This window comes from Polyodon spathula, chromosome 5 (assembly GCF_017654505.1).
Source record: "Polyodon spathula isolate WHYD16114869_AA chromosome 5, ASM1765450v1, whole genome shotgun sequence".
NCBI lineage: Eukaryota > Metazoa > Chordata > Actinopteri > Acipenseriformes > Polyodontidae > Polyodon > Polyodon spathula.
Window position 1 is genome coordinate 16,060,458 of NC_054538.1, and position 26,265 is coordinate 16,086,722.

Sequence of the window (26,265 nt, forward strand, 5' to 3'; positions counted from 1 at the left end):
TCCCATGGTGCTTTGCCGACGGAACTCGAGGAACCATATTGAAAACTCTGTTGCTCGAAATTTACAGAGTAGTGTGTAGAAAATCTTGTTTAAATTGTTCTTAAAATTGGTTATTTTGTTTTCCAGACGTAGATTAACTGTGATCAACTTCCAAGATGCCGCGGATAATGATAAAAGGAGGTGTTTGGCGAAATACCGAGGTAAGCGTAAAAGCAATCAAAACAAGTCGGTAACTGCACGCACCACGTAAAAGTTATTTTGATTCTGCAAAATAAAATGCAATGTCTATATTCATGTAAATAATAATAATAATAATAATAATAATAATAATAATAATAATAAACATTACAACGTAAGACAAGTTTGGGAACGAAAAATGCCATTCGGCCAAGGCTCATCCCTGAGTTTTAGAGGGGTTAATACTTACTGTGGAAATTAACAACATTAAAAAGCTAACTCCCAAGTTTGAAAATAAGAGACATATGCTTTTTAAATCATTAAAATTGAATATTAAACTTCCCCCCGTTTTTCTTCAGTTCCAGACTTAGACAAACCTCGTTAATTCTTGGGACCAACAATATGTACCTGATATTGTTGTATGTATTATTTACCAGACACATGTTTTTCATGATGAGACCTTTGTATGTGTTTCTATTTGCAAGGAGATACAAAGTCTGTCGGCGTGAGAAATAATTATCAAGTGTGCCATTTTGACCTGAACAGATCAGAATTAGTATTAGTATAGTACACTTTTGTGTACACTGTAATAAGTGCGTGCACCTGTAGCAATAGCCTATTCAGCCCCAAGTACAAACAACAAATAGTTTCATACGATTCTAGAGCTGTCCATCACTGTCAGTTGTGTGCTTTTGCCTTGTATCTAAATGTCAAATTTCATTCCATGTGTTACCTACATATATTATCAGCATAACAAATTAAAAGCAACCCCCTTGTTTCATATGTTTACCCGATCCCCTCTTGCCTCTGGTGTGTTAGGGTTAATAGTTTAAACACAGGGGTTTGTTCCATGGTTTAAACAACATGATGTAACTGCTTCTGTTTGTTTTCGTTCCAGGATGAAATTCTTAAAGCAGCTGTTATGAAATATGGCAAAAACCAGTGGTCCCGTATCGCTTCCCTGTTACACAGAAAATCTGCCAAGCAGTGCAAAGCTAGATGGTGAGTAAAACATTTGCAGTGATGTTATTGAAATGCTAGGTTCTTATTAAATATATGCTCACTAAGTCTCGTTTGTCCGGTCTGTGTGTGAAATAGGTATGAGTGGCTTGACCCAAGCATTAAGAAGACAGAGTGGTCACGTGAGGAGGAGGAGAAGCTGCTTCATTTGGCTAAGCTGATGCCAACTCAGTGGAGGACGATTGCTCCAATCATTGGAAGAACAGCAGCTCAGTGTCTGGAGCATTACGAGTTCCTGCTGTAAGTGTCTCCTTCCAAACTGCAAGACATTTCATCTCTCAATATAGATAATGTAGATGAAGATTTAACAGTAAAGTAGGTCATAAACTATGTGCCATAAGTTATAAAGCAAGTTCTGCAGTCTAGAATACCATCTTCTATAGCCTTCCATTTGTGATATCTGTGATACAACACTAATTCCAAGAACAGTTTTAAAAATGAAATATTAGTACAATAGCTATTTGACACTTCATGTAGAGTGTATATTTATGGAACCTTTTACTTTCATTACCTACACATGTGGCATATATTTACTTATAAAATCCTAGTACATAATTAAATAGAAATGTTCATATTACTAATGATCTATTTCAGAGACAAAGCTGCACAGAGAGACAATGAGGAGGACACTGCTGATGACCCTCGTAAGCTCAAACCAGGCGAGATTGATCCCAACCCAGAGACGAAGCCCGCCAGGCCCGATCCTGTTGATATGGATGAAGGTACACAATCATAAGATTAAAGTTTCAAGAAGGTGGTGGTGATTTGTGTTCTGCAAAACAGGGTTTTAGCTGGTATTCCTGGTGGAACTGTATTAAAGATTTTTTAAAAAAGTGTAAATGTCTACTCTCTGTGACTTGAATTTTCTTTCTTTTCTCAGATGAACTGGAGATGCTTTCTGAGGCAAGAGCTCGTCTGGCTAACACTCAGGGTAAAAAGGCTAAAAGAAAAGCAAGAGAGAAGCAACTAGAGGAAGCCAGGTAATAAAAGCAGGGCTTCAGACATTTTTGTCTTAGGACCAATAGCTCCTAGGCCAAAAAGTTTGTGTGCCAAATACAGCAGTTGGGTGCCACTTTAAGAGCAAGTTGGTTGCTTCCATATTCAACTGCTTAAAATACAAGAAAAACACTAAAACAGAAATGTAATGTTTGTACTCGCTGGTTTGCTGCCTCATTGTTCACCTATGCTCCCTGACACTGACTTGCTCTGCCTTGCCTGTCCTCCATGTGATCTGCTGTTCTGACACTACACCTGTTCTCAAATGCTGCTGCTGTAACCATTCTTCATGCTGTCATTTTATATATTTGGTTCTTAAAAGTGAACTTCAACTTTCCTGCAGTTCTGCCTTTTTGGCAATGTGTTCCTTAACTCAGCCCTCCTAATTGGAATTTTGCCTTAACTTAAGTCTGTGAACTATGTGCAGCTATCAAATCTTTCTTATTATTCACAATCTGAGTATGCCTTACCAGATGCTCTGGTGCTTGTCTGGCCTGCCTCCCTGATCACCTGCACTGAGGTCTGCACTGTCAAGCACGGTAAATCAGAGAAGAATGGTAGTCTCATTCTCGACTGGCACATAAAAGTAAAGCACAGTGAATACGTAGTATAAGCATGGGAGAAGCATGATAAACTGCAAGAATTACTGTGTGACTGTATGATCATCTTTTATAAAGGTAACTTTATTTGCTTCTTAGTAAAACAAATAAGCTACAAATAATGTCTATTACTCAAACATTATAACGCAACTAATAAACAGCAACCTTCGACCTAAAATGTCTGTTTTACAAGCATTACCACTAAAAATCTGGCTAAAAAATGTACTCTTCAGATGGTAAATTACAAATAAAAATACAAACCTGTGCAGACATAAAATGGCTGACCAAAAAAAAAGACTTGTTAGAAGGTCTGTTTGTAAAGTAAATCATCTGCCTAAATAAATATCGATAAGGGTTCAGTTTGACAGGTAATTTATATATAAATACAGTAAATAAACCAACTTGCATGGAAACAGCAAACACGATAACTTGTCCTAAATATATTACTAATGTCGAGGCCTGGATGTCTGCCATTTTCTTCAGCTGAACACTAGCAAATCTGAACTCCTAGTAAGATCTAAAACTCAACTTAAGAATCTCAATATAGCTGCCCTGAACCTCAGAAACTGTCTGCTGTTGCCTTCCCCCGCAGTATGAAACCTTGGTGTACTTTTTGACAGCAACCACTCCTTTAATGCCCACATCTCCTCTGTGGTCAAATTTTCCTTCTACCATCTTTGAAACATCTCCAAAGTCCACCCCTCCTTTCCCTCTTGGATGAAGATACACACACATGGAGACACACTCTTTGGAACTCTCTCCTAGCTTTGGTGCGTGATGCTCTTTCCATCGTTGCTCACTTTAAATCAACTCTCAAGACCCATCTGTTCTTTTGTGCTTTCCATGCTCTTTAAGCCTGATATCTGCTATTAGCTGCTATGTTGCTGCTGCTATTTCATGTATTATGCTACTATCATGTATTATGCACTGTTTTATTATTTTTTTTATTTTTATTTTTTATTTTTTACTGTATAGCATGTATTATGCATTTCTATGTATTGCAGATTTTCTTGTTGTTACTGCATCTTGTAAAGCGCTTTCAGGGCTCTTAAGTTTAGATTTGTAACTACCGGCCCCTCGGGCCACTGAGCTAGTGTTTTTACATTGCCCGGATGCAATTTTATCTGGCCCAATATATTTATGTATTTTTTTCTCGATGGTTTTTATCTTCAGTATGTTTCTAACTGTATGGAAACCAAAGAAAGCCCACTTCTCAAAAGAAAGTGGCTAAACTAAGCCTTTCAATATGGTACTTCAGCCATTAAACATGTAACATACATCTAAAGGAAGTATGGTAATCCGAACTTGGGTAACATTGAAATTAGAAAGGTAATTTAACGTTATTATGAATATAAAGACATACTAAACGTTAAGCACAACAACACAGTGACTATAAGAAAAGGCAAGATACTTGGAGTTGGAAAGGAGTTATTTTTTAATTCTGGACTGTGGTTCAATGTGAAAAATCTACTGTTAACTTTCTGTGAATGGATGGTGTAACGGCAACATTTACACTGACCATTAAAAGTACAACCGGGTATCCTTGTTTTGAATTATTTACAGGTTATTGAATAAACAAAATATCTTGACTTAGATTCGTCTGATGTCAGTACTTGATGGCTAGTTATAATTAGTAATGTTAAACTATTGTACTGTTGGAATGTATTTTCTATTGTTTTGGCCAGGTTACAATATTTGCACTATTAAGATTATTTTATAAATATTATTTGTTAGCATTAAACAGGATGTAGAATATTTAGGTTGCTATGTGGTAGGTGTTATTTTATTCTGAATACACTACAGCAAAAAATATTATTTGGTGGTTTGCACAATATTATGCTACTGTTGCTTTAATTGGAAGAGATACCTGCTGTGATGTTGCTGCTCATTGAGTTCTGTATTTTAATTCAGTAAACAAAAGGAAAAACTTGTGCCAAAGGAAATAAGGTATTAAACAAAGAAATCTCACCTTGGACATGATTTGAACACTCTGTGAACCTGGCTAAACTTTACCGGCTTACACTGTTATGCTGTCTACTTGTGCACACACATTTGCCTTTTACTCAGCGTAAGAGACCGGCGTTCGGGTAATAGAATACATAAAAATGTTGCACCCTTTGTATTCAAGTAGGAAACTATTCGAAATTCCCATCCCCAATTCTAATAATAAACACTATTAAATCAATATTCATAATACAAAATAACAATCCTATTTAGCGCGTTGTCGCTTGTAGCCTCTCCCAAGTCGACGCCAATCTTGCTGTGTGATACCAGCGAGTCCAAAGATTGTGATCGGATCCCAAATCAAAACATTAGACAATTCGTATCTGGGTGTCGACCGGGACATCTTACAGTGAGACTGGATATGATGTGAACGGAATGTTAAATTCACAACAAATAAAGCTGCTGTTTTATCTGCAAGCCTGGGAAACTGACAAAAAACAAGAGAGAATGTTACCTTTTTTTCACTGTCATAATGAAGCCTCTACTCTAAATGTTCGTCTACATTTTTTTATTCCATAATTACTCTTTATGATTTATTGATTTCAGCGCTTTCCTTTTGGCTTATTGGTTGCTTAGTTGTAGAAAACCCGATTTGTAAAAGATTTGCTGCGGGAACGAGTACCAACACAGCACTTCAGTACGCAGGCTCCGATTCTGACTGTACAACAAATATGATGCGCAAAGGGAAAGTTAGGATTAGTTTGTAGTTTTATGTTTTAAAAAAAATGGTTTGTAAATAAATTTTCATCTTTTTGGACACACTGGCCCATTTTCCTGGATTCATGAAACGGAAGCCATATGCAATATATATATATATATATATATATATATATATATATATATATATATATATATATATATATATATATTTTAGCTCAAAGAGCCAGCTGCCCAACGTTTCAATATGTTGTACATATCTTTCTCAAGGGCGCCTGTGTTTGAATCAAAACATTGGAGGTATTTATAGGTGTTTGATGGATAGTATAATATACTAGTTAAATGTAACCAGCCCAGTTGGACCTGTAGTGCTTCATAACTACTGGCCAAACTGTGCTCTCTACCGGCCCCGGGCCACCAGGCCATGGTTAATGTCGAACCCTGGCTTTGTGATGGTGGTCCACTATGAAAGGCGTATATAAAATACAAATTGATTGCTATGTAATGGCATTAGTAAGGGGTATGTGAGCAAGAACATAAATAAAAGAAGAGGTACAAAATCAAATCATGAGTCGTCTTGCCTTCTCTGTCTACAGCGAAAATAAGATCCAAAAGCTCTTCATCCTCTAAATCTAGATCCTCGCCCCATTCTCCAGAACAAACTGGATTGCAGCCTGCGCATTTACCTTGCATGATCGCTTGGCGAATTCCATTTTACAAAATTCTCTCTGTTTTCATTTCTACAGTCTCATCTGGGTTCAAAGTTGGAGCCTTCCCTTCAGGTTTGAAACCTATTAGTACACACAGATCACATTTCAGCGATGTTTTAATTGGTGCAATTGAAAAACTAACCGGACAGTGCTGTTTAAGAGCGGGCCTAAAACATTTGGGCCAGGCCTTGAAAGGGTTAAAAGGCGCCCACTGACATCATAGTGCGTTTATACATATTGCACATATATAATAAAATGAAAGTGGGATATTGCATGTTTTCAGTGTTTTTATGTCCCATAAAGACAAACAATTTTTTTTTTTAATTGTCGCATTTGCAACCATTTTAGTTGCAGTCTGGAGCTCTGAAAAGTGTTTCAGTCATGATGTGTTTAGTTTGAATGCATTACTCTAATGCAGTTAACCTGTTGAAATCAATGTTTCTATAGCTTATATTTTGTTTTGTAGTTAGCTATATTGATTCAGGTACTGATAGTACTGTTCACTATTAAGCATCGTACATCACCTGACCACATCTAGTCAATTTTGATTTGAAGTTGCTTAAATATATCTATTTTGTGTTCCACACTTCTTTTCCTTTCTTTTGTGCAACAACTTGCTCTACATAGACGACTTGCTGCGCTTCAGAAGAGAAGGGAGCTGAGGGCAGCTGGCATTGAGATACAAAAGAAAAGGAAGAAGAAAAGAGGTGTGGATTACAATGCTGAGATCCCCTTTGAAAAGAAGCCAGCTCAAGGTTTTTACGACACTTCAATGGAGAATTACAAAGCCTTGGAGCCAGACTTTAAAAGGCTGCGCCAACAGCACCTTGATGGAGACTTGAGATTGTAAGTATTCCTATGTTTGTTGTTGAGCATTCATAAACCAGTGAGCTTATTAAGAATCTAATGGCAGCGTTTAGATTCCAGAGTCTTTTATAATGACTTGTAGAATTATGTATTGGGAATTCTACATTGCTGAACATGCAGAAAACATTTAGGATCGTATGGTGGAATATACAGCAATCTTTCTTTAAACGTATTTCCGGTAAAATCTTAATATATTACAGTGAAAAAGAGGACAGAGACCGCAAGAAAGATAAACAGAAGATAAAGAAGAAGAAGGAATCAGATCTCCCTTCTGCTATTTTGCAGACCAGTGGAGTATCAGAGTTTACAAAGAAGAGGAGCAAATTAGTTCTCCCAGCTCCACAGGTATACAGATATTTTCATCCGGGAACAAATATTAGTGTAGTATTTTTTTGTGTTAAATACACAGTAATCCAATCAAAACAAAATAGATATGTGTTTTGGTTATAGTTTTAAGTAGTGCAAGAAATTGCAGTCAATGTAATATTTTTATTTTTATTTAGCGCCTTTCATAGTGGACCACCATCACAAAGTGCTTTACAGAGCATTTGCTTATTTCTTGATTGTCTTCATTTAAAATGTACACAAACTCTAGTTTAGACACTTGGTGATGAAGACTTAACGCTTCAAGATATTGCCTTCATACATGTGTTTACACAGATACCTTCCACTGAACTTGGTTATGCCTTAGTCAAGCTTTGTTTTTGTTTGATTTTTAGATTTCCGATTCTGAACTGGAGGAAGTTGTAAAACTTGGACAAGCTAGTGAGCTGGCTCGTCAGACGGCCGAAGAGTCTGGAATTACGAATTCTGCGTCCAGTGCGTTGCTGTCTGAATATAATGTGACCAACAATGCAATGGCACTGCGCACTCCAAAAACACCAGCTGCTCAGGACAGGATTCTACAGGTGAACTTCAAACACTTGAAATATGTAAAGCTTTTTTCACCTGCTAGCACCGAGGATGGTCTTGAAATTGACAAATGTTTGCACTTTTTCATTCCTTCACTGTTTGTTTAGCACTTTGGGCCTGTTCTTGGTGAATTAAGTACTCCTGTCATATTTAATTGTTCAGTATACTGATCTAGTATGTCTGCAGTTTAGAAACTGTTGGTGATCTACAAACCTGCAATACTGTAAATTTCTACTTGAGATTCTTTGATCCACCACTAACTTAGTTTGAAATTAGAATATACCTTTCTATTACATTTTGGTTTAGGTTGCAAAGTATACTAGACTATGTTTATTTTCAGTGTCATAGAAACTGCTCTGGCAAAATGTAATGGCACCCTTCACTGTGACCTAATAAGGCTTCCATATTGTGCGCATGTGCAGTTCTGTCTTTAAACTGTTTCAATGATTGGCTTCATATTCAGGTAACAACTGTATTGTTTGATTCTGTAGATCAAGTTCAGCTGTTGGCACACAGTCAACGTCTCTTATCTTGACCTTACTGACTTCTCATTTTCAAGCTTGCATAAACACTGCTTGCCAAATTCAGTTTCACTGCCACATTGGTATGGGCAGAAGTTTAAACAATGTAATAGACCACCTCCTACTGTGTTTTAGAAACAATGAATGGTGCGTACTTCATGTAAATGCTTCAACTTTACAACCACTTTTTTTTTCATAAATCCATTTTATTTCATGAATTCAAACCATTCTATCAGAGATGCCATTTCCCTTGCATTATGTGCCCAGGGATGCTTAGTTCCGCATTTATAGTTTAATAGTATTTCAATTCTTTAGGCAAAGTTTTACCTTATTAATCCGCACTTGCCACAGTAGGCATGTATGTACAGTATACACAGTACATTGTTAGCAATTTGTTTAAATTCTGAACAGGAAGCTCAGAACCTGATGGCCCTGTCGAATGTGGATACACCTCTGAAAGGTGGTTTGAACACTCCCCTTCATGAGAGCGACTTCTCAGGAGTTACTCCCCAGAGACAAGTTGTCCAGACACCTAATACGGTGCTTGCCACACCATTCAGGTAACCTGCACGTTCACTTAAGATTTTGGTACTAAATGTACATTTTAAAGCGTTACAAAATAATACATCTGTTCTAGCTGGTGTGTTGTGATAGCTGGTTAACCATGTTGGTGGATCTCCTGTTCACTACTCTTAAGACACAGGGGTCTATTGCATTTATCTAAGTCAGACATGGAAATAAGACTCCCATTGCATAATAGTTTTATCTGTTCTGAGTTTAACTCATTCCCTGCCTTGCTGGCATGGAACCTTGTGCTCCCAGCCTGCCCATTTAAGATGGATGCCAACATTCTAAAGACCTTTTAAAAATGTGCTATCATTGCTTTTTGTTTTGTTAATTATTTATAATTACACTTAACACTGTTACACCATCCCTGTAAAGCTACAAAGCTTTAATATATTAAGTGTTTACATATTGCTATCTACAATATTTTACTATTACTCAGATTCTAAAAATTAAGTTTATAATAAAATAATATACCGTGTCGTAGTTTAATGATAGCTATATTTTCTATTTCGTAACGGCATCAGTGAGGACAACATTTTTAATTCCAAAACAATTGTGCTTGTTTGGAATGAATTGACAAAAGAAAAGAAAAAACATTGATTCGTCAATAGCCAGATTACGGTATGGATAATGTTCTCTCTGAAAGTAGCCTATTAGCTTTTCAAGAAGGGGGCGAACCTTGAATAATGGATCATAACCCGGCTGATCTCCCCCTCAATTCGTAGGTTGTTGTCTACAAAATGCAGGCAAGAACTGAGACCTTCATAATGTTTTTGTATGCATGGTTTATGCATAGCAGTCTGTGTAATGGACTGCATGGCACTATTCCAGTAATCCTGATATTTGTGGCTTGCCAATAATACCCATAGTGATCTGAATGCCTAGAAAAATGCATTTCTGATCAATTGTTCTCCAATGATGAATAAGGCTCTGTGAAAATTCTTTAAAATTCACGGCAGTGTCATGGCTAAATTATCATATTTCGCAGAATGTGCACGGAACTGTTTTATAAATTGTGTACAGATTATATTTTTTTAAACATCAAATATAGGAATAAATCCACTGAAATCAACATCAAAATTATTCAAGCACTTTACAATAGCTTGTGAAACAGTGTAATTATCAACCTGTAGGTAAAGTGTATCTGCAATGACAACTTTCAGTTCTAGTGCATCAGATGCATGTTCACCATTTATGGTCTTGCAAAACAAATACAATGTGTAACCCATACTGATCTTGGGCATCAGTCGACTCATCAGTGACCACTGACAAGCAACCAGACTGTTTTACCAATACCATAATCTCCTGTTTGTGATACTAAGCAACTTTAGGTAAGTGTTCCTATCAACTGGACTGATGAAGGAATCTCTCCATTATTTGCTACACTCAGTCTGAAGAATCTACGTAACTTTGTCAAAATTTTCAAGGTTGATATTTTTGCAAACAAACACCTCTGTCAGGTCAATATTATGTGTTTCGTGCTTCATGTTTTTCGGTGGACTTTTGGACCATGAATGTTTTTGTTTCTTTGCAAGTAAAGCAGTCACAGTGCTGCTCTGGATTTCCACCTTTATCTTTCAGTGAATGCTTGAATTTAAGTGCCTGTCAACAGCCAATTCTCAGTAGTGACCAACAGTAACATTGCAGGGCGTACAGAAGAGTACCTCCATCGCTGTGTAAAAGTCCTTCTGGATGCTGCTCGTGATCTGCTGCGGGCACATTTTTAGCCTTTTTAGAGACATCCATTTTCTTGTTTACGGTGTGTAGTATTTTAATTTCCTGCCTAGATTGCATATAGTCACGTGACATAATCACTGCACAGCGCTGGGTGCATGGCAGATATTACAGGCACATAGCAGAGCTATACAGTTTCGGTAATGGTTTTTTTTGGTATGAAATACAAATTATGAATTAATTTTTATTTAAGAATATTGTAAAAGTCGCGGTATTGGGCTAATTTCACTATTTCCGCGCAGGAGATAATCATGCAGGAAAGCAGGAGCTGGGACCTGCAGTGTTATTCGCACAGATCGCCTCAGTGTATCAGTTGGGTTCTTTCACAATTAACTGACAGACCATAGGTGAACATACTTTTTTTTTTTTAAAGTATGGTTCACCACTGTTCCACACACAAGTTGGCCCTGATTTCGATGTGTTAAAAATCATCACTTTTTATCACGGCTGTCTTGGTGGTTGGTCTCCAAGCTGTGCAGTCACTCTCCTCACTCCCTGTCATTTCTGCTCCTCTGCCTATCATCCCGCTCGCATTCTCTCTCCTTGTCAAAACCTCCTCTGACTGTGCTCCTCTCCCAACTTCTCCTTCCTCTACAAAGAATACATTCACCAGATCTTTCTCCACAAATCCCCCAAACTCCTCTTTGCTATCTGTATCCCAGTTAAACAAAGTCAACGTGGGCAGGATAAAACGCTCGGCAGAAGGGAAACAAAAGTTGGCGCTGGTGGAGAATGAGTTAGTAAGACGCACTTGAGCTTGTTACCTATACTCTGGTGCTAATCAACAAACACGTTAAAACCTAGAATGGTGAAACTGCTATTCAATAGGAGTCTAGTTTCCCTCCCGGTAAATACAGCCACTCATTACTGAAGCCTTTGTGTATGGAATCAAACATCCAACAGTGCATAGAGCTGTGTTGGAAAACATGGATTGAGAATTGATTAGCAGTTTGCTACGCATGTGGACTGGCAGAGCTATACTGGTGTTCTTTTCTGAAAAGAGACTAATATTGCAGATAGCAGACTGTTTGGTTCAAATTGCATGTACTGCTTACAATTGATAGAGACCTTGTGTCTACAAGTTTCTTGCCCAGCATTGACTGCAAGCTAAAAAGATAACAATGCTGTGGACCAGAAGGGGCCAGGCTCTAAGACTTTGGAATGCAAAGCATAAAGGGGCTAAAAGACTCCCAGGGACTGACGTTGGACCCAGAGGTTCTTGGAGAGATCGAAAGAGATAATGCCACTGGGATCAAAGGGGCAGATTTATGGACCTTTTTTCTCCAGGAGTGTGAAGAATGCACTGAGTTCAGAGGTTGTCACACTAGACTACACAAACACACACACACATACACACATACAGACACACACGCACACTAAATTAACAGAATAATGTGTTGTTCCTTGACCATTGGTTAAGTATCAGAGAAAGGGGAGGTGGACCATCTATACAGAAGGGTATTTAATGTCATGCAAACATTGTAATTATGAGTATTCTGTTTGTCTTGTACCTGGGACCAGACTCCCTGCATATTTCAATAAACCTGGCAACTGATTGAAGAAAAGGACTCTGTGCATTTTCTTGAATCTTAATCACCATCTATTTTTTTGTTAAGTTACTTCAAGCAGAAAAAAAGATAGATATCTACAAACAGTACATTTTAAAAAACAGAATGATCCATGAACTGCAGCTAGAAAATGTAATGACTGAATTTCTGAATTGTACTGATTGGACATTGATGGCTGATCAGTTTTCTGTTTCCTCTAGAACGCCAACTAATGGAACAGATGGGTTGACCCCACGTGGTGCGCTCACACCTAAACCAGCTCTTGGAATAACCCCTGGAAGAACCCCTTTACGCGACAAGCTCAACATTAATGCTGAAGAGGAAATGGTTGATTATAATGATCCATCCTATTCTAAGCACCTGGTAAAACTAAAATATGTTTTTATATAATGTACTAGTTAAGTGTCCACTTGATTAGGAGTGTTCATGCATGTAGTTTGTTGGCAGGTGCATATCTACAGGTATGTGTGCTCCTTAAACCCAAATATTTATTTGGCGTTTTATATTTAATTTCTTCACAACCACTTCACACTTTAGGTCCTAGTTGTAAAGTGAAATGCTAAAGAAAGGCTTGAGCATGTATGTGGTTTTCAGCAGATTGGGGATGTGATGCAGAATTATTCTATTGCAATAGGAAAGAGAGTCACGTGAACAACTGAGAATGGGCTTGATGGGTTTACCAGCACCAAAAAATGACTTTGAGATCGTCCTTCCGGAAAATGCTGAAAAAGAACTGGAAGAACATGAAACAGATGAGAGCTTTGTAGAAGACGCAGCAGAAATTGACATGAGGAAACAGGTAAACTGTAGGTCTTACTACACTGCAAGGTGTTTATTTGGCAAGAAAAACTAATAACATGATATAACTAACTTCACATGTTTCATATTGAGGTGATTCATATTGGGTTGTGCCGAAAAAGCTTCTGTGGTAAGATCTGAAAGGTATTTTATTTCTGGTCTCTTTCAGGCAGTCAGAGATGCAGAACGCGAAAAGGAGTTAAAGCAAAGACATATGGCTGTACAGAGGAATTTTCCAAGACCATCAGAAGTGAGTTCAAAAATAAATAGTGGTGTAAATGTTACCCCCTTATTCCACACTTTTACATTGCACAGAGTGTTTTGGGGTTGATTTAGATTGTAAACCAGGCTGGCCACCTGAGTGTCGTGGTTAGTATTACAAATTTTACAGGTTGTCAAGGTGAAGTGTATCAAGATAGATGGGTAATCTGACACAACTAGTCTGGCTGTTCTGTTTTTACTATGCTAATCTGTTTTTATTTTAATATAGGTAAATGAGACCATCTTAAGACCTTTGAATGTGGAACCACCTTTAACAGAGATTCAGAAGGCAGAAGAAATGATAAAGAAAGAAATGATCACCATGATTCACTTTGACAGTTTGCATCACCCCTACACAGATGCTTTGGGTAAAAAGGCTAAAGGACTGGGGTCTGGGTCGAACAATGCAGAGCATGTAATATACCTGGAACGTAACCTGTATGAAAAAATGCAGGAAGATGATCTGAAAAAGGTAAATGGGGGAGGGTTCATGGTTTCATTCAATATAAATTGAATGTATATGCCGTAAACAATTGTCACGTTTCACAGGACTCTCTTGGTGGACTCTATGATGAGTTTCCTGATTTGGTTACAAATTAATCCCAGTGTGTTACTTTATTATTGAATGCAATGAATATAACACTTCTATTAAAATGTGTAATTTAAAAACATTGCATATTATTGAATTCAGTACACATTTCTAAGGTGTTTTATTTTAGCAGGTATATTAACAGTACATTGCTGAATTTAGCTTTCAATAGCTGTGTACATCAAGTTTTGTAAATGCCAGATGTCTGTTGAAAATATTTACCAGCCCTCGAGACAAAATGTCTTCGAGGGACATTGGGTATGTAATATGATTTGAAGATTTTTAAAGTTTAATATACACTTCTTTGAAATATCCCTTAAATGTTTGGATCAGTGTATCATATTGACTTTTCCTCAAATACTAAACTTAAGTGAATAAAAATCCTTTATTAAAAAATGAAATAACAGGAGTGTTTGTTTGACCTTCAGGCTGCTGAGCTGTTGGCACATGAGATGGAGGTGGTGAAGTATGGCATGGGGCATGGAGATCTCTCGATTGATGCTTACAACCAGGTGTGGGAAGAGTGCTACAGCCAGGTGTTGTACCTTCCTGGGCAGGGGCGATATACACGAGCCAATCTGTCCAGCAAAAAGGACAGAATCGAATCTCTGGAAAAGAAATTGGAGGTAAGTTTCAACAGCTATAAAGATAACTGTGTATTTACGTAATTTCTCCAGCAGGATGCAGTGTTGCTTTGTGTATGTATAATTACCAGTATGTGCATCTGGTGAGGTGTTTTTGAAATTGTTACGCAGAATGTGTTGATTTTTATTGACATTTATTTTTAAATCTAGAATTGTTTCAGAATTGATTTTTTTTTTTTTTTGTAGAAACAAGTCATCTTCATTGACTGTTTAACCACATCTTCCCTGCATTGCACAAGCAGTTAGTTAACTACTCGTCAGCAGCAGCACCCAGCGTGTTTAAAATAAATATCTCCACTCCTTGAAGATCACAGGACATCCTTACATGTGAATAAATTGAATCGCTTACCTTTATTTTGATACCAAGAACATCCTTGTCTGAAACTGGAGTAATCCTCCTTCAAAGTGTACATGGTACATTTGCACTCCTTTCCTCCTCCTGAGGGTTAAAAATATATACATTTTACATACCATAATTGAATAAAAAGACTGAAGCTGCTTTTTTATGCACAATGCAACTTCATATTAAAGCACAGGTATGCATTGGTAAACCAATTTTGTCGTCCCTTTGGTTTAAATTGTAAGTGCACCATATATATGTATGTGGGGTGCATTTGCACCCCTTTCTGCATTCCTTGAGATCAGTTATTATATGTTTAATGTTGTCTCGAAAGAGATGGTGCTCCCTCGCTGCAACGCTGTCGGTTGTAACGCGCTGTGGATATAACGCTCCTACACCAGGTCCTCCAATTCCTTATACTAGTGATTCATGCAGTATTTCTGCAGTAAATAGTGCTGGTGTTCAGACTGTAAACTTCTCAGTCTAACTTCTAACTTCTGTTTGTCTCTCCCTTTTGGTACATTATCTGAACTGAAGAAAAACTATGCTGGCACTTTATAACACAGACATCTTAGTCAGCATTTGTTTTATAACTAAATAAATATTAGGCCTATTACGTGGTTGTTTTTCCTAATGTATTTACTTTTTTGCTGCTGAAGCTTTCTCTGGGAGACGAGACGCTTCAGCCCCGCTCCGGTAGCCGAACCTGGGGCGCTCCCATTCTTCTTCCAACCCGCTGGCCTTCTCACACTTGGGTTGCTTTTCTGTCGCTTCGAACTGTACTGCTGACCACTGTTTAGCCAGGCTGTTAAGTTTAAAAACTGCTAATTAACATGATCCATGAGTGGGAATGTTACCTTTTTTTTTTTTTTTTTTTTTTTTTTTAAAAAAAAAAAATATAACTGATTACATGGTGCTTAATGCATGGTTCATTCACGGAAAATTACATTTTTGCTTCACTATATGTGCATTGTAGAGAGGGAGCTATTTGATTTTGTTTTTGTCAGATGTGTGTTATGTCCCACGGTGCTCCCCACCCCCTCCCCAGTTTAATACGCTCTTCGGTTAGAGCGCTTGTGTGTCCCCTTGAGACCCACATTCTAGCGAGGAAGCACTGTATAAGGATAAAATTAACCTCCATTTATATACAGTAAAATCGATAATTAAGACAACCTAGAACTTATAACAGGTTAGAGAGCTGGCGCCACTGAAACTGCGATTTTAAGCATATTTTGTTCGGACACATATGGTTAAGTTTCAGTTAATCAAGGAAACATTTCACAAAGGGTGGGTTTGTTTAATATTTCTTGGCATGGAAAAAAAGAGGGTGGCGACCTGGAATCAATTCACACAGCAGCTACTTCTGAGGGGAGAAAGGGCGGCAGAAGTTTCATTCAGAGAATTAACACGATTTATAGTAGCAACAGCTGCAGACCACATTTGTCATTAATGCATCAAAACGTCCTTAATTTGGTTCCAAACACAGTTGTCATATGTAGGGTAATCAGAAATACAGGGGAGCATAAACCTGCTTCTTATTAAACTCAAGTGAATAACTGAAAATAAATTATGCATAGTTTCATCAGGGTTTACTGCGAGCGTGAAACTACAGGGTTTTGCATTTTAGTCTTGCATGTAGCAAAATGTCACTGTTTTTAGTATATGGGTTTTTATTTTTAATGGTGCGAGGACTTTGGTCAGCGGCGTATTGGTTTGCTACAAGTCATTGTTTCTCTGAAACAGAACACATTTGAGAGGAGAAATGCTGACACTAAGAATAACTGATAAATACCCTATAGTGGAAATTGCCATGTTGCTTATTGTTTTAAAGTTTCCCTTTTTATTGTTATATTTTTTTGTGTAACAACATGATGACATTCTGAAATTAAACCTGTAAATAGTTTGACTCTATCTGGCTATAGCCAACCACATTTGTTGAAAGGGGAAAGATTTAACTCCCCCCCCCCCCCCCCCCCCCACCCTCATTTTAAAATTAATTTAGATAATAGACCCAGTGAAATGCAGCCTTGTAATTTGAGGATGATGCAGTAAACATTTAAATTGCTTGCTTTGCTCTTGTTGAAACCAAAACAAGAGCAAGTATGAAGCATGTTCAAAATGTTTGTGTGTTTTTTATACATTTTCTAGGAGTGTCATGCTGGTTTTCCATTTGGAACCAATGTTTAGTTATCTTGCCTCTTTGAGCCTTTATATTAGTCAGGCATGTGCACATAATATGATGTGAATGTTAGTAATTTTAGTTCAACAGCACTATTTTGTATTTTGATACCTTACTCTACTCTTAAGCCTCTACATCAATAGTTTTTTTTTTTTGTTTTGTTTTTGCATTTGGAATGATGCATTAATTCAGATTGCTCTCTTGAGCCTGCTAGATATCCATATGTAGGCTGGTAGCATAAACATACTTTATACTAGCTGTCACTTTTCAGGGGAAAAAAAAAAAAGAAACTACACCCGGGATGTTTAGCAGATGCCTTTACTACAATGTTAGCCTCATTTTTTTGGCAAATAACTTGATTAAATCCTCACTGCATTAAGAATTGCACGTTAAACAGTAATGAAGGGTACTCCTTTCGGAAGGGCCCATGCTTCAGGGGTGTTGAACCCCAGGATAAAAATAATCAGAATAGAATTACAGGTTTCGACATTAGCATGCACGCTATTTTGTCCCAACAGACCAGATGTCAGTTTGACGGACTTCAGGCATTAAGTTAAACCAAATATAAGGAAGAACAAGTGCTAATATTGAACCCTGAAAATTATTAATAGATTGGACCACGTCTCATGCTTGGTGCTCCAGGGATCCTATGGCTTAAAGCAAAGTATACCAGCTGGGTTCTAGTTTATCATTAATTCTTGTTTTTAGCTGAATCCTAAGTTCCATTGTTCTAGATATTGGATGTCTCAAGTTGTGGAAAGTGTGCAGTTCCCTTTTAAGTATGAAATGTAACCAAAGCTGCTCCTTTTAAGGGAGTGTGGGAACCCATATGGGAGGATCGACACTTAAATGTTTTGGAGCTGTGGGCATTTCATCTGCATTTTTTTCCTACAGGTACAATGGAGATGTGTTCATCCGTATAGACAACACCACAGTGGTGTCTTACAATAACCACAAGGGCGGGTGGGGGTTCCGGTCTCTCTGTTTGTCGTGTTGCCCCAGGGGCATTAACTATGGGCTCACAATAAGGATGGGATGGTATTAAATTTGCACGATATGATAACCATTAAAAAAAAAAAAAAAAAAATACCGTATTAACCTTAATATCATGGTATACAGTGCATCATGCAAGTTGGCAAATAGTCTCAAAAGAAGAAAGACTAATGTAGATTACTTAAATTACCATAATTCACAAAAATAAAACCAACAAAACACACTTCCTTTCATGGAATGATTTAAACATTTGGTATTTAGTATTTTACTATGCCAAATAACTTGGTACGTTTCTTTTTTGTAAAGACAATGAGGATAATTAAAACAAACTAACAAAAAAAAAAACCCTAAAGTTGTACACTCTGTTATACTATAACAGTATTTTTACTTTAGCTGATGGCAGAATTGGGAAATTATCTTTTGCTGAAAACACAAACATGTATCATATATATATATATATATATATATATGCTAATATATATATTAATAACCTGCTATTGGATTTACATTTACGACACTGCACAAGTTTCCAATGATTATTACCATGGTGAGTTTGTTTAAAAAAAAAAAAAAAACATTATTCATTGGCCTTTTTGTTGGCCTTTTTTATAGCTTCCCCACATTGTCTAGATGAAGACATTTCTGAGTCAACAAAAACTCCTAGGTCTTTTTCATAGATTTCTTCTTTCAATTTCAGTTTCTCCCATATGATATTTATAATGCACATTTTTATTTCCTGTGTGCAGTACCTTACACTTTTCTAAATTAAATGTAATTTGCCATGTGTCTGCCCAGTTCTGAATGCTGTCTAGATCATTTTGAATGACCTTTGCTGCTGCAGCAGTGTTTGCCACTCCTCCTATTTTTGTGTCGTCTGCAAATTTAACAAGTTTGCTTACTATTCCAGAATCTAAATCATTAGTGTAGATTAGGAATAGCAAAGGACCTAATACTCCACTGGTTACCACACTCCATTCTGAGGTTTCTCCTCTAATCAGTACTTTCTGTTTTCTACATGTTAACCACTCCCTAATCCATGTACATGTGTTTCCCTGAATCCCTAAGGCGTTCAGTTTGACAGTTAATCTTTTGTGTGAGACTTTGTCAGAAGCTTTCTGGAAATCTAAAGAAACCATGTCATATGCTTTGCAATTATCCATTATCGATGTTGCATCCTCAAAAAAATCAAGCAAGTTAGTTAGACACGATCTCCCTTTCCTAAAACCATGTTGACTGTCTCCCAGGACCCTGTTACCATATAGGTAATTTTCCATTTTGGATCTTATTATAGTTTCCATAAGTTTGCATATAATAGAAGTCAGGCTTACTGGTCTGTAGTTACCTGGTTCAGTTTAGTTTCCCTTTTTGTGGATCGGTATTACGTTTGCAATTTTCCAGTTGGTCGATACAACCCGTGTCAAGAGACTGTTGCATGATCTTGGTTAGCGGTTTGTAAATAACTTCTTTCATTTCTTTCAGTACTATTGGGAGGATCTCATCCGGCCCAGGGGATTTGTTTATTTTAAGTTTATTTTAAGTTCCCTTTAACACTTCTGCCTCAGTTATGCTAAAGTTATTTAAAACTGGATAGGAACTGGGTGACATGTGGGGCATGTTGTCCGTATCCTGCTTTGTAAAAACTTGTGAAAATTAATCATTTAATATTTGCTATTTTTTTCTTCATCTACGATTTTGCTATTTGTATCTCTTAGACATTTAACATCCTCTTTGAATGGTCTCTTGCTGTTGTAATATTGGAAAAACATTTTGGAATTGGTTTTAGCCCCCTTAGCAATGTTCATTTCTATTTCTCTCTTGGCCTTTAACTTCCTTTTTGACTTGCGTTTGCAGTTCCGTGTAGTCTTTCTGCATACTTTCTTTTTGGTCCCTTTTTAACGATCTGTAAAGTGCCTTTTTTCGCGGAATATTTTTTTTTTTAATTGATCTATTAAACCGTTTTGGCAATTTAGTTTTGCATTTAGATTTGTCTACTTTAGGGATGTGATTGTTTTGTGCCTCTAGTACTACATTTTTGAAGAACAGCCATCCTTTTTCTGTGGATGTTTTCTCTATTTTACTCCAATCTACTTCTGTTAGTCTCCGTTTCATACCTTCATAAACCTTAGCTTTAGTCATTACTTTTGGGGTTTTAAAAAGGACTTCAAATGAGACCATGTTGTGGTCTGAGTATGCTAGTGGTTCTCTGACCTCTGTTTTAGTTATTCTGTCTTCATTATTTGAAAAGACTAAATCAAGGCATGCCTCCCCTCTAGTCGGTGCATTGACAAATTGTGTTAGGAAGCAGTCATTTGTCATTTCCACCATTTCAATTTCATCCATCGTGCCCCCCCCCCCGGGTTTTCCCATTTTATATGGCTGCTTCTTTGCTACATGCATTTCTAATGTCATTGTATAACAGATTATTTTGCTCACCGTCTGAACGTGGCGGTCTATAGCATGCTCCTATTATTATGCCCTTTGAATTTTTGTCTGTTATTCTGACCCATATTGATTCGGCTTTGTCCAGGTTTAACATCTGGGCTTCAAGACTGTTTCTTATGTATAGCGCTACCCCTCCTCCTCTTCTGTCCTGCCTGTCTTTCCTATACAGTGTATACCCACAAATGTCATATTCGTGCCCATCACTCTGACAACCAAGTTTCTGTAACACCTATCACATCATAGTTACTTGTTAGTGCAGTAGCTTCAACTTCTAAAAGTTTCTGATTCTTCTAGCATTTAGATAAATACATTTAATGGTTGTCTTACCTGAGTTGTTGTCCTTGTTTTGATCCGGTCTCCCTTCTGTTTTTTTGTTGATTTCTCCCCCCTTTCTAGTTTAAATGCTTCTGAACCTGCTCGAGGATCTTTTCTCCAAGTAGACTGGTTCCCTTTTTATTTAAGTGCAGTCCGTCCTGTCTATACAGATAGTCCTCGCTGTAGAATGTGGTCCAATGATCAAGATAGGTGAAGCCTTCCCGTGTGCACCACGTCTTCAGCCATGCGTTTAGATTAATTATTTCCAGTTGTCCATATGGTCCTTTGCAAGGTGCCGGTAGTATACCAGAAAATACCACAGTTTTGGTCTTGTCTTAATTTCCTTCCTAGCTCTCTGAATTTGTTTTGCAGGGATTTTTATCTCTCTCTTCCAATGTTGTTTGTACCGATGTGGACGACTACTACCTGGTAGATGAGTACTACTCTCCTGTTCGTTCTAGGAGCCTGTCCATGTTCTCAGGGATGTGCTTGACAGAGGCTCCTGGAAGGCAGCTGTTGTTGTAAGGGGGTCCAAACTGAAAATTGAACTTGCTGTGTTTCTTAATATGGAGTCCCCAACAATCATGACCTCCCTTATTTTTGCTGTCTGGTCACCACTGTCAATAGGGTCCTGGGTGTTGTTTCTTTCATTCTCGTTGGTTTTGCTTATCAAAATGTTGAAGTGACTCAAATTTGTTGGTTGTTTTGTTTTCTGGTGGTTGTGTTTGACGGAGTTTCTTTTTTTCCCTGCTTCTGCCTACCTGAACCTAGCTGTTCTGGCCTTCTATCTCTCTGGTGGCTTTCAGTCTGTTAGGGGAGGTGCAGACTTCCATGAATTGTGGGTGTGCCAGCTCCTCAAGATCCTGTTGCTGTCTCGCTTCTTCCAGCTTCATTTCTAGCATACTTACTAGTTTATGCAAGTCCTGGATCGCACGGCACTTTACGCACACTTGGTTTAGCTCTGCTGGGTTTTCTCAGATTTCCCACATCATGCAGGTGTCACAGATTACTGGCTTGAGGACCATGCTGATGGGGCGTTTGTTTTTTTTGTTTGTTTTTTCTTCTGCAGCCGTCAACCTGCTTCCAAACTGCTTCTAAACTTCTCTGCACTTTTTCACGCCTGTACTTCTCCCACGCTGTCGATTCCACTTGCTGTCGCTGGGAAGACTGCCTCGTTTATAGCTGCATTCTGCTGTGCTGTTGGCTCCTCCCCTCCCCCGTGTCTCAGAACGGCGCTGAATTTGAATCAGCTGCTCCGAGTTTCAGCTTGTAGACGTCAGTCAACACCCACAGAAATATCTGCAGATTCTGCATAGCCCAGCGCAGCTTTGAAATGTTATTGCGGGAGGCTGGCTGCAGCTGGTGAACCAAAGGGACGATGCAAAGATCACGAGTGACGTGCTAATCGTAATGCAAAAAAACACTAAAACTACTACTGCCACCTTGTTAACGGAGGTGAACGACATTTTAGCCTTGTCCACGCTATATTAAATAAATAATTTAAACAAACATAATGTACTAAATCTGTGCTAAGTGATGTATAATTTTACAATAAAGTTAACGTTAATTTGTTACATTAAATTAACTGTTGATAATCCAGACAAATGTAAATAAAGCACGTTGAAAAGGTGTGCTATGCTGCAAGGTTTGGAGATAGCATTTCTCTAAAAGCTGCATGTGACGTCAGAAAGACAGCAGCCAAGAGTAGCCGGAGCAGCAAACTCTGGGTAACAGAATGCAGCAGTTGAAACGTGTATTCTGTGTCATTGACAGTTTCCTTCCATTATCAAAATACAGTTTCAGTTCCCAAAAAGATCTTTCTCAGTCACTTTGCTAAGGCTGCAAGTACCATCGCTTAATTTAGAAGAAGCATGTTTGCAGTTGAAAAGTGCGTTAACCGTGGTATAACCGAATTATGATAATTGCGGTTTAGAGTAAAAGCAACGGTATTAGTACCGTAATGTACCTAAACCGAAAACGGTATACCGACCCATCCCTAGCTCACAAGCACTTGCTTTCAGTAAAAGCAGTTCACCTGCCAGGGGTGAGGAACTGGGTGGCCGACCTCCTTTCCAGAGGGGGCACCCACAATTCGGAAAGACGACTTCCTCCAGAGGTTGGGAACCTCATAGGAGATGTTTGTGTGCGCAGAGATGGATCTCTTTGCAACCCAGGAATCCACCAATTGTCCCGACTGGTATTCACTAGTGGAGAGCGGTCACACTCTGCATAGATGCACAGGCCCATAGCTGGACCAGGACTTTGCCACTGCTTCCACTGTGCATGGAGAAGATCATGCAAGGTCAGGCTTGGATGCTTGTAGTAGCTCCAAAGTGGCCCAGGAGGATCTGGTTCTTGCCACTGGCACAGCTCCTTTATGTTCAGCCGTGGGAGCTGTCATCCCGTCGTAGACCAGCTAAGCCAGGCTTGGGAGACTCTGTGCTGTCCAGACCCAAAAGCTCTGCTTTTGCTGTGGCCCCTGAACTGAGACATTTGAGCCTTCTCGTATTATCTGACAAAGTCATTGAGACTCAGAATACTAGAGCTGTGTCTACATGCTCCCAGTATGGTTAGAAATAGGGTGCATTCCATTCGTGTGGACTGTGGACTGGAACCCACGACTCAATTTTTGCAGGACTTTTTTTGATGAAGGGAAATCTCCCAACTTGCTTTAGATCTACCTGGCAACTAGCTCAGCTTGTCATATTAAAATTGACTTGGTTTCCCCAGGAGCACAGTTCCTGACGGGACAGTTTTTTTGAAGGCTCGGAGGTTAAGAACCCCTAGAAAGGACTTTGTCCTTTGCTGGTGAATTATTGTAGTGCTGGATGCACTTAGAAAATTGACATTTGAGTCCCTACTTTCAGCAAAGCTGGAATTCCTGTCATTAGTCAGCGTTCCTGCTTGCTATTCCCTCCGCTGAGTAGGTAGGTAAAATACAAGCATTCTCAACAGTGTTTTTTGCAAAGGCAAGCACTAAGGTTAGTCGCCACAATAATCCTGCTTTTCTCTCTAAAAGCATTTCTGCTTTCCATATCAACCAGTCAGTGGCCTTTCATCCACATCCTTTCCAATCTGACAGGGAGAAAAAGTTCCATACCCTCTGTCCGGTTAGGGCACTGGCATATTATGTTGACCACATCCAGACTTCGTGTCAGTCGGAGCAATTGTTTGTTTGCTTCGGGTCTAAGTCTAAAGAAATCAGAAAATGGTTAGTTAGTCCAAGTACTCGCCTTTAAATTGAGTTGTAGGTCAGCACTCTTGGACTTGTAGAACCGGAGACACCAGACATTTTAAATTGACAAGTCTCTAGATGAATCTGCAGTGAACTCAGCTAAAATGCTGGTGTCTGTGATGCGTCCTTGTAATTTATAATATGTCTCACCTACCTTGGCCCTAAACCAGTTATATGGAGACATGGCCTGTAGTCGCCCACACAAAAAAAAAAAAAAAGATTGGTGATTGGATGGCCGATATGACATGAAAGGTCATAGATCACACACAATTGAGTTAAAAGCACTCCGGCAGCATAGGGTTAAAGGAGCAGCTTTGGTAATTTGGGCTAAAAGATAAAATCCCCATGGTTGCTGGTTACATTTCTATTTCAGGGAATCAGGGGTATGATAATAACCTAATGTTATGTTTTATTCACCAATAGATCAACAGGGGACACATGACGATGGAGGCAAAGAGGGCGGCAAAGATGGAGAAGAAAATGAAGATCTTGCTGGGTGGTTATCAGTCGAGAGCAATGGGGCTCATAAAACAGATGAATGACCTGTGGGATCAGATTGAACAGGCTAACCTGGAACTGCACACATTTGAGGAGCTGAAGAAACACGAGGACACTGCCATCCCAAGGAGACAAGAGGTTATTACTATTTCCAAAATGCAGATGTTCTGTTAAGTGCTGTTCTAGCGCAGTTTTGCAGTTTGAACTAATTTGTGTGTTTTGTTTGCCAGGCACTTAAAGAGGATGTCCAGAGGCAGCAGGAGAGAGAAAAAGAACTACAGCAAAGATATGCTGACCTTCTTCTGGAAAAAGAGACTTTAATATCTTCCAAGTTTTAGAGCAAACATCTGTTGTGAGGTCCAATGGTGCATGCATCCAAGCCCAATAAAGTTATTACTGTGATTTTTGTACAGACTGCAAGACGAAAGCTTTTCAGTTGTCATTTTCTGCAGTTGTGAGTTTGGAAATCGATGTAGTTTTTTATTTCACAGGCTTGCTACAACATTCCTCAGTTCTGCCACAGACAAATATGTATCTTATTGTTGGGCATTGCAAGACTCTTATTTTCATGAAACAGATGATTCAAGAGGGGAAAAAAAAGCTTGCGGATGAATAAATGTGATATTTAAATATTAAACCCCTATGCCAGAGGTGGCCAAACCATGGCAAACAGCATGTGGCTCCTGGTGAAATGCTGGGTGATGCACACTTTGCAGCTCAAATGAACTGAAGAAAGAATAATAAACAAAAAGAAGAGAAAGTACAAATAAACACAAGGAGTTTATTCTTGTTCTTTGTATTCATTCGTGTTTATTATTCTTTTTTCATTTGTTTGGAGCCTGCATGTACACAGCAAGGACATTTTGTCACTTGATGACGTACACCGCATGCTGGCCCATGTGTATTTCGATCCCCTCGAGTGAAAGACGAATATGCAGTTGAAAGTCAATTTTGTAGTTTTTAATCAAGTGCTCGTTTGTTTGGTGTAGACAATGGCATTGAGCAAACCATCTACGAGTAATAAGCCAGAATGGGAGGAAGAGTGCTTTCATTGAAAACAGTGGTACACCTCTTTGTCTCATCTGCAACAAATCGCTTGTTACACACTAGTCTGTACAAGGCAAGCAACCTCAAATGTCATTATGAAACGAGTCGCAACAAATGTTCATCTAAATATCCTCCTGGATCAGACTTGGAGAAACAAGTTAGCATCTTTAAAAGCATGCTTCAGCAGTCTGCTGGTGCACCTTTCAGTATGCAGTAAAGAAGCTGATCGACTCAGTTTTGAATCGCATGGAGTATTGTTGGTGTCAAATGTCCTTATTCAGATAAATTAATCTTTTTAACAAATTGTGTTGGTGCTAGACTAGAGAATGCATGTTTAAATGTTATATTGCAGGTCTAAAATTATATTTAAATCTCTCGCATCTCATCATGCGCAGGCACTGTAATACCTTTCAAAATCAATCAATATTTTATATAGCGCCTTTCATAGTGGACAACCACCACTGGCATGGAATTATGTTTGTCATTGTTCGAGGACCTAATCATAAAACAGCGACTAAATACTGTAAAATAACCTTGGTACTATTGTTTTAAATAAATGAGCTAATTGGCCTGAAATCTTGAAATATTTTTT

At 38.4% G+C, this 26,265-nt stretch overlaps 1 protein-coding gene across 1 annotated transcript; it reads left to right on the forward strand.

The window, feature by feature from the left end:
- LOC121315620 (cell division cycle 5-like protein) lies at positions 1 to 26,265 on the forward strand. The gene is made up of 16 exons (XM_041249870.1): positions 1 to 200; positions 1,076 to 1,179; positions 1,276 to 1,437; positions 1,792 to 1,919; positions 2,078 to 2,177; positions 6,791 to 7,009; positions 7,231 to 7,375; positions 7,750 to 7,938; positions 8,875 to 9,023; positions 12,533 to 12,695; positions 12,967 to 13,131; positions 13,300 to 13,380; positions 13,621 to 13,863; positions 14,409 to 14,606; positions 24,552 to 24,764; positions 24,857 to 26,265. Exons 1-16 carry the CDS (start codon positions 156 to 158, stop codon positions 24,962 to 24,964), a joined length of 2,412 nt encoding a protein of 803 aa, XP_041105804.1. The 5' UTR covers positions 1 to 155; the 3' UTR covers positions 24,965 to 26,265.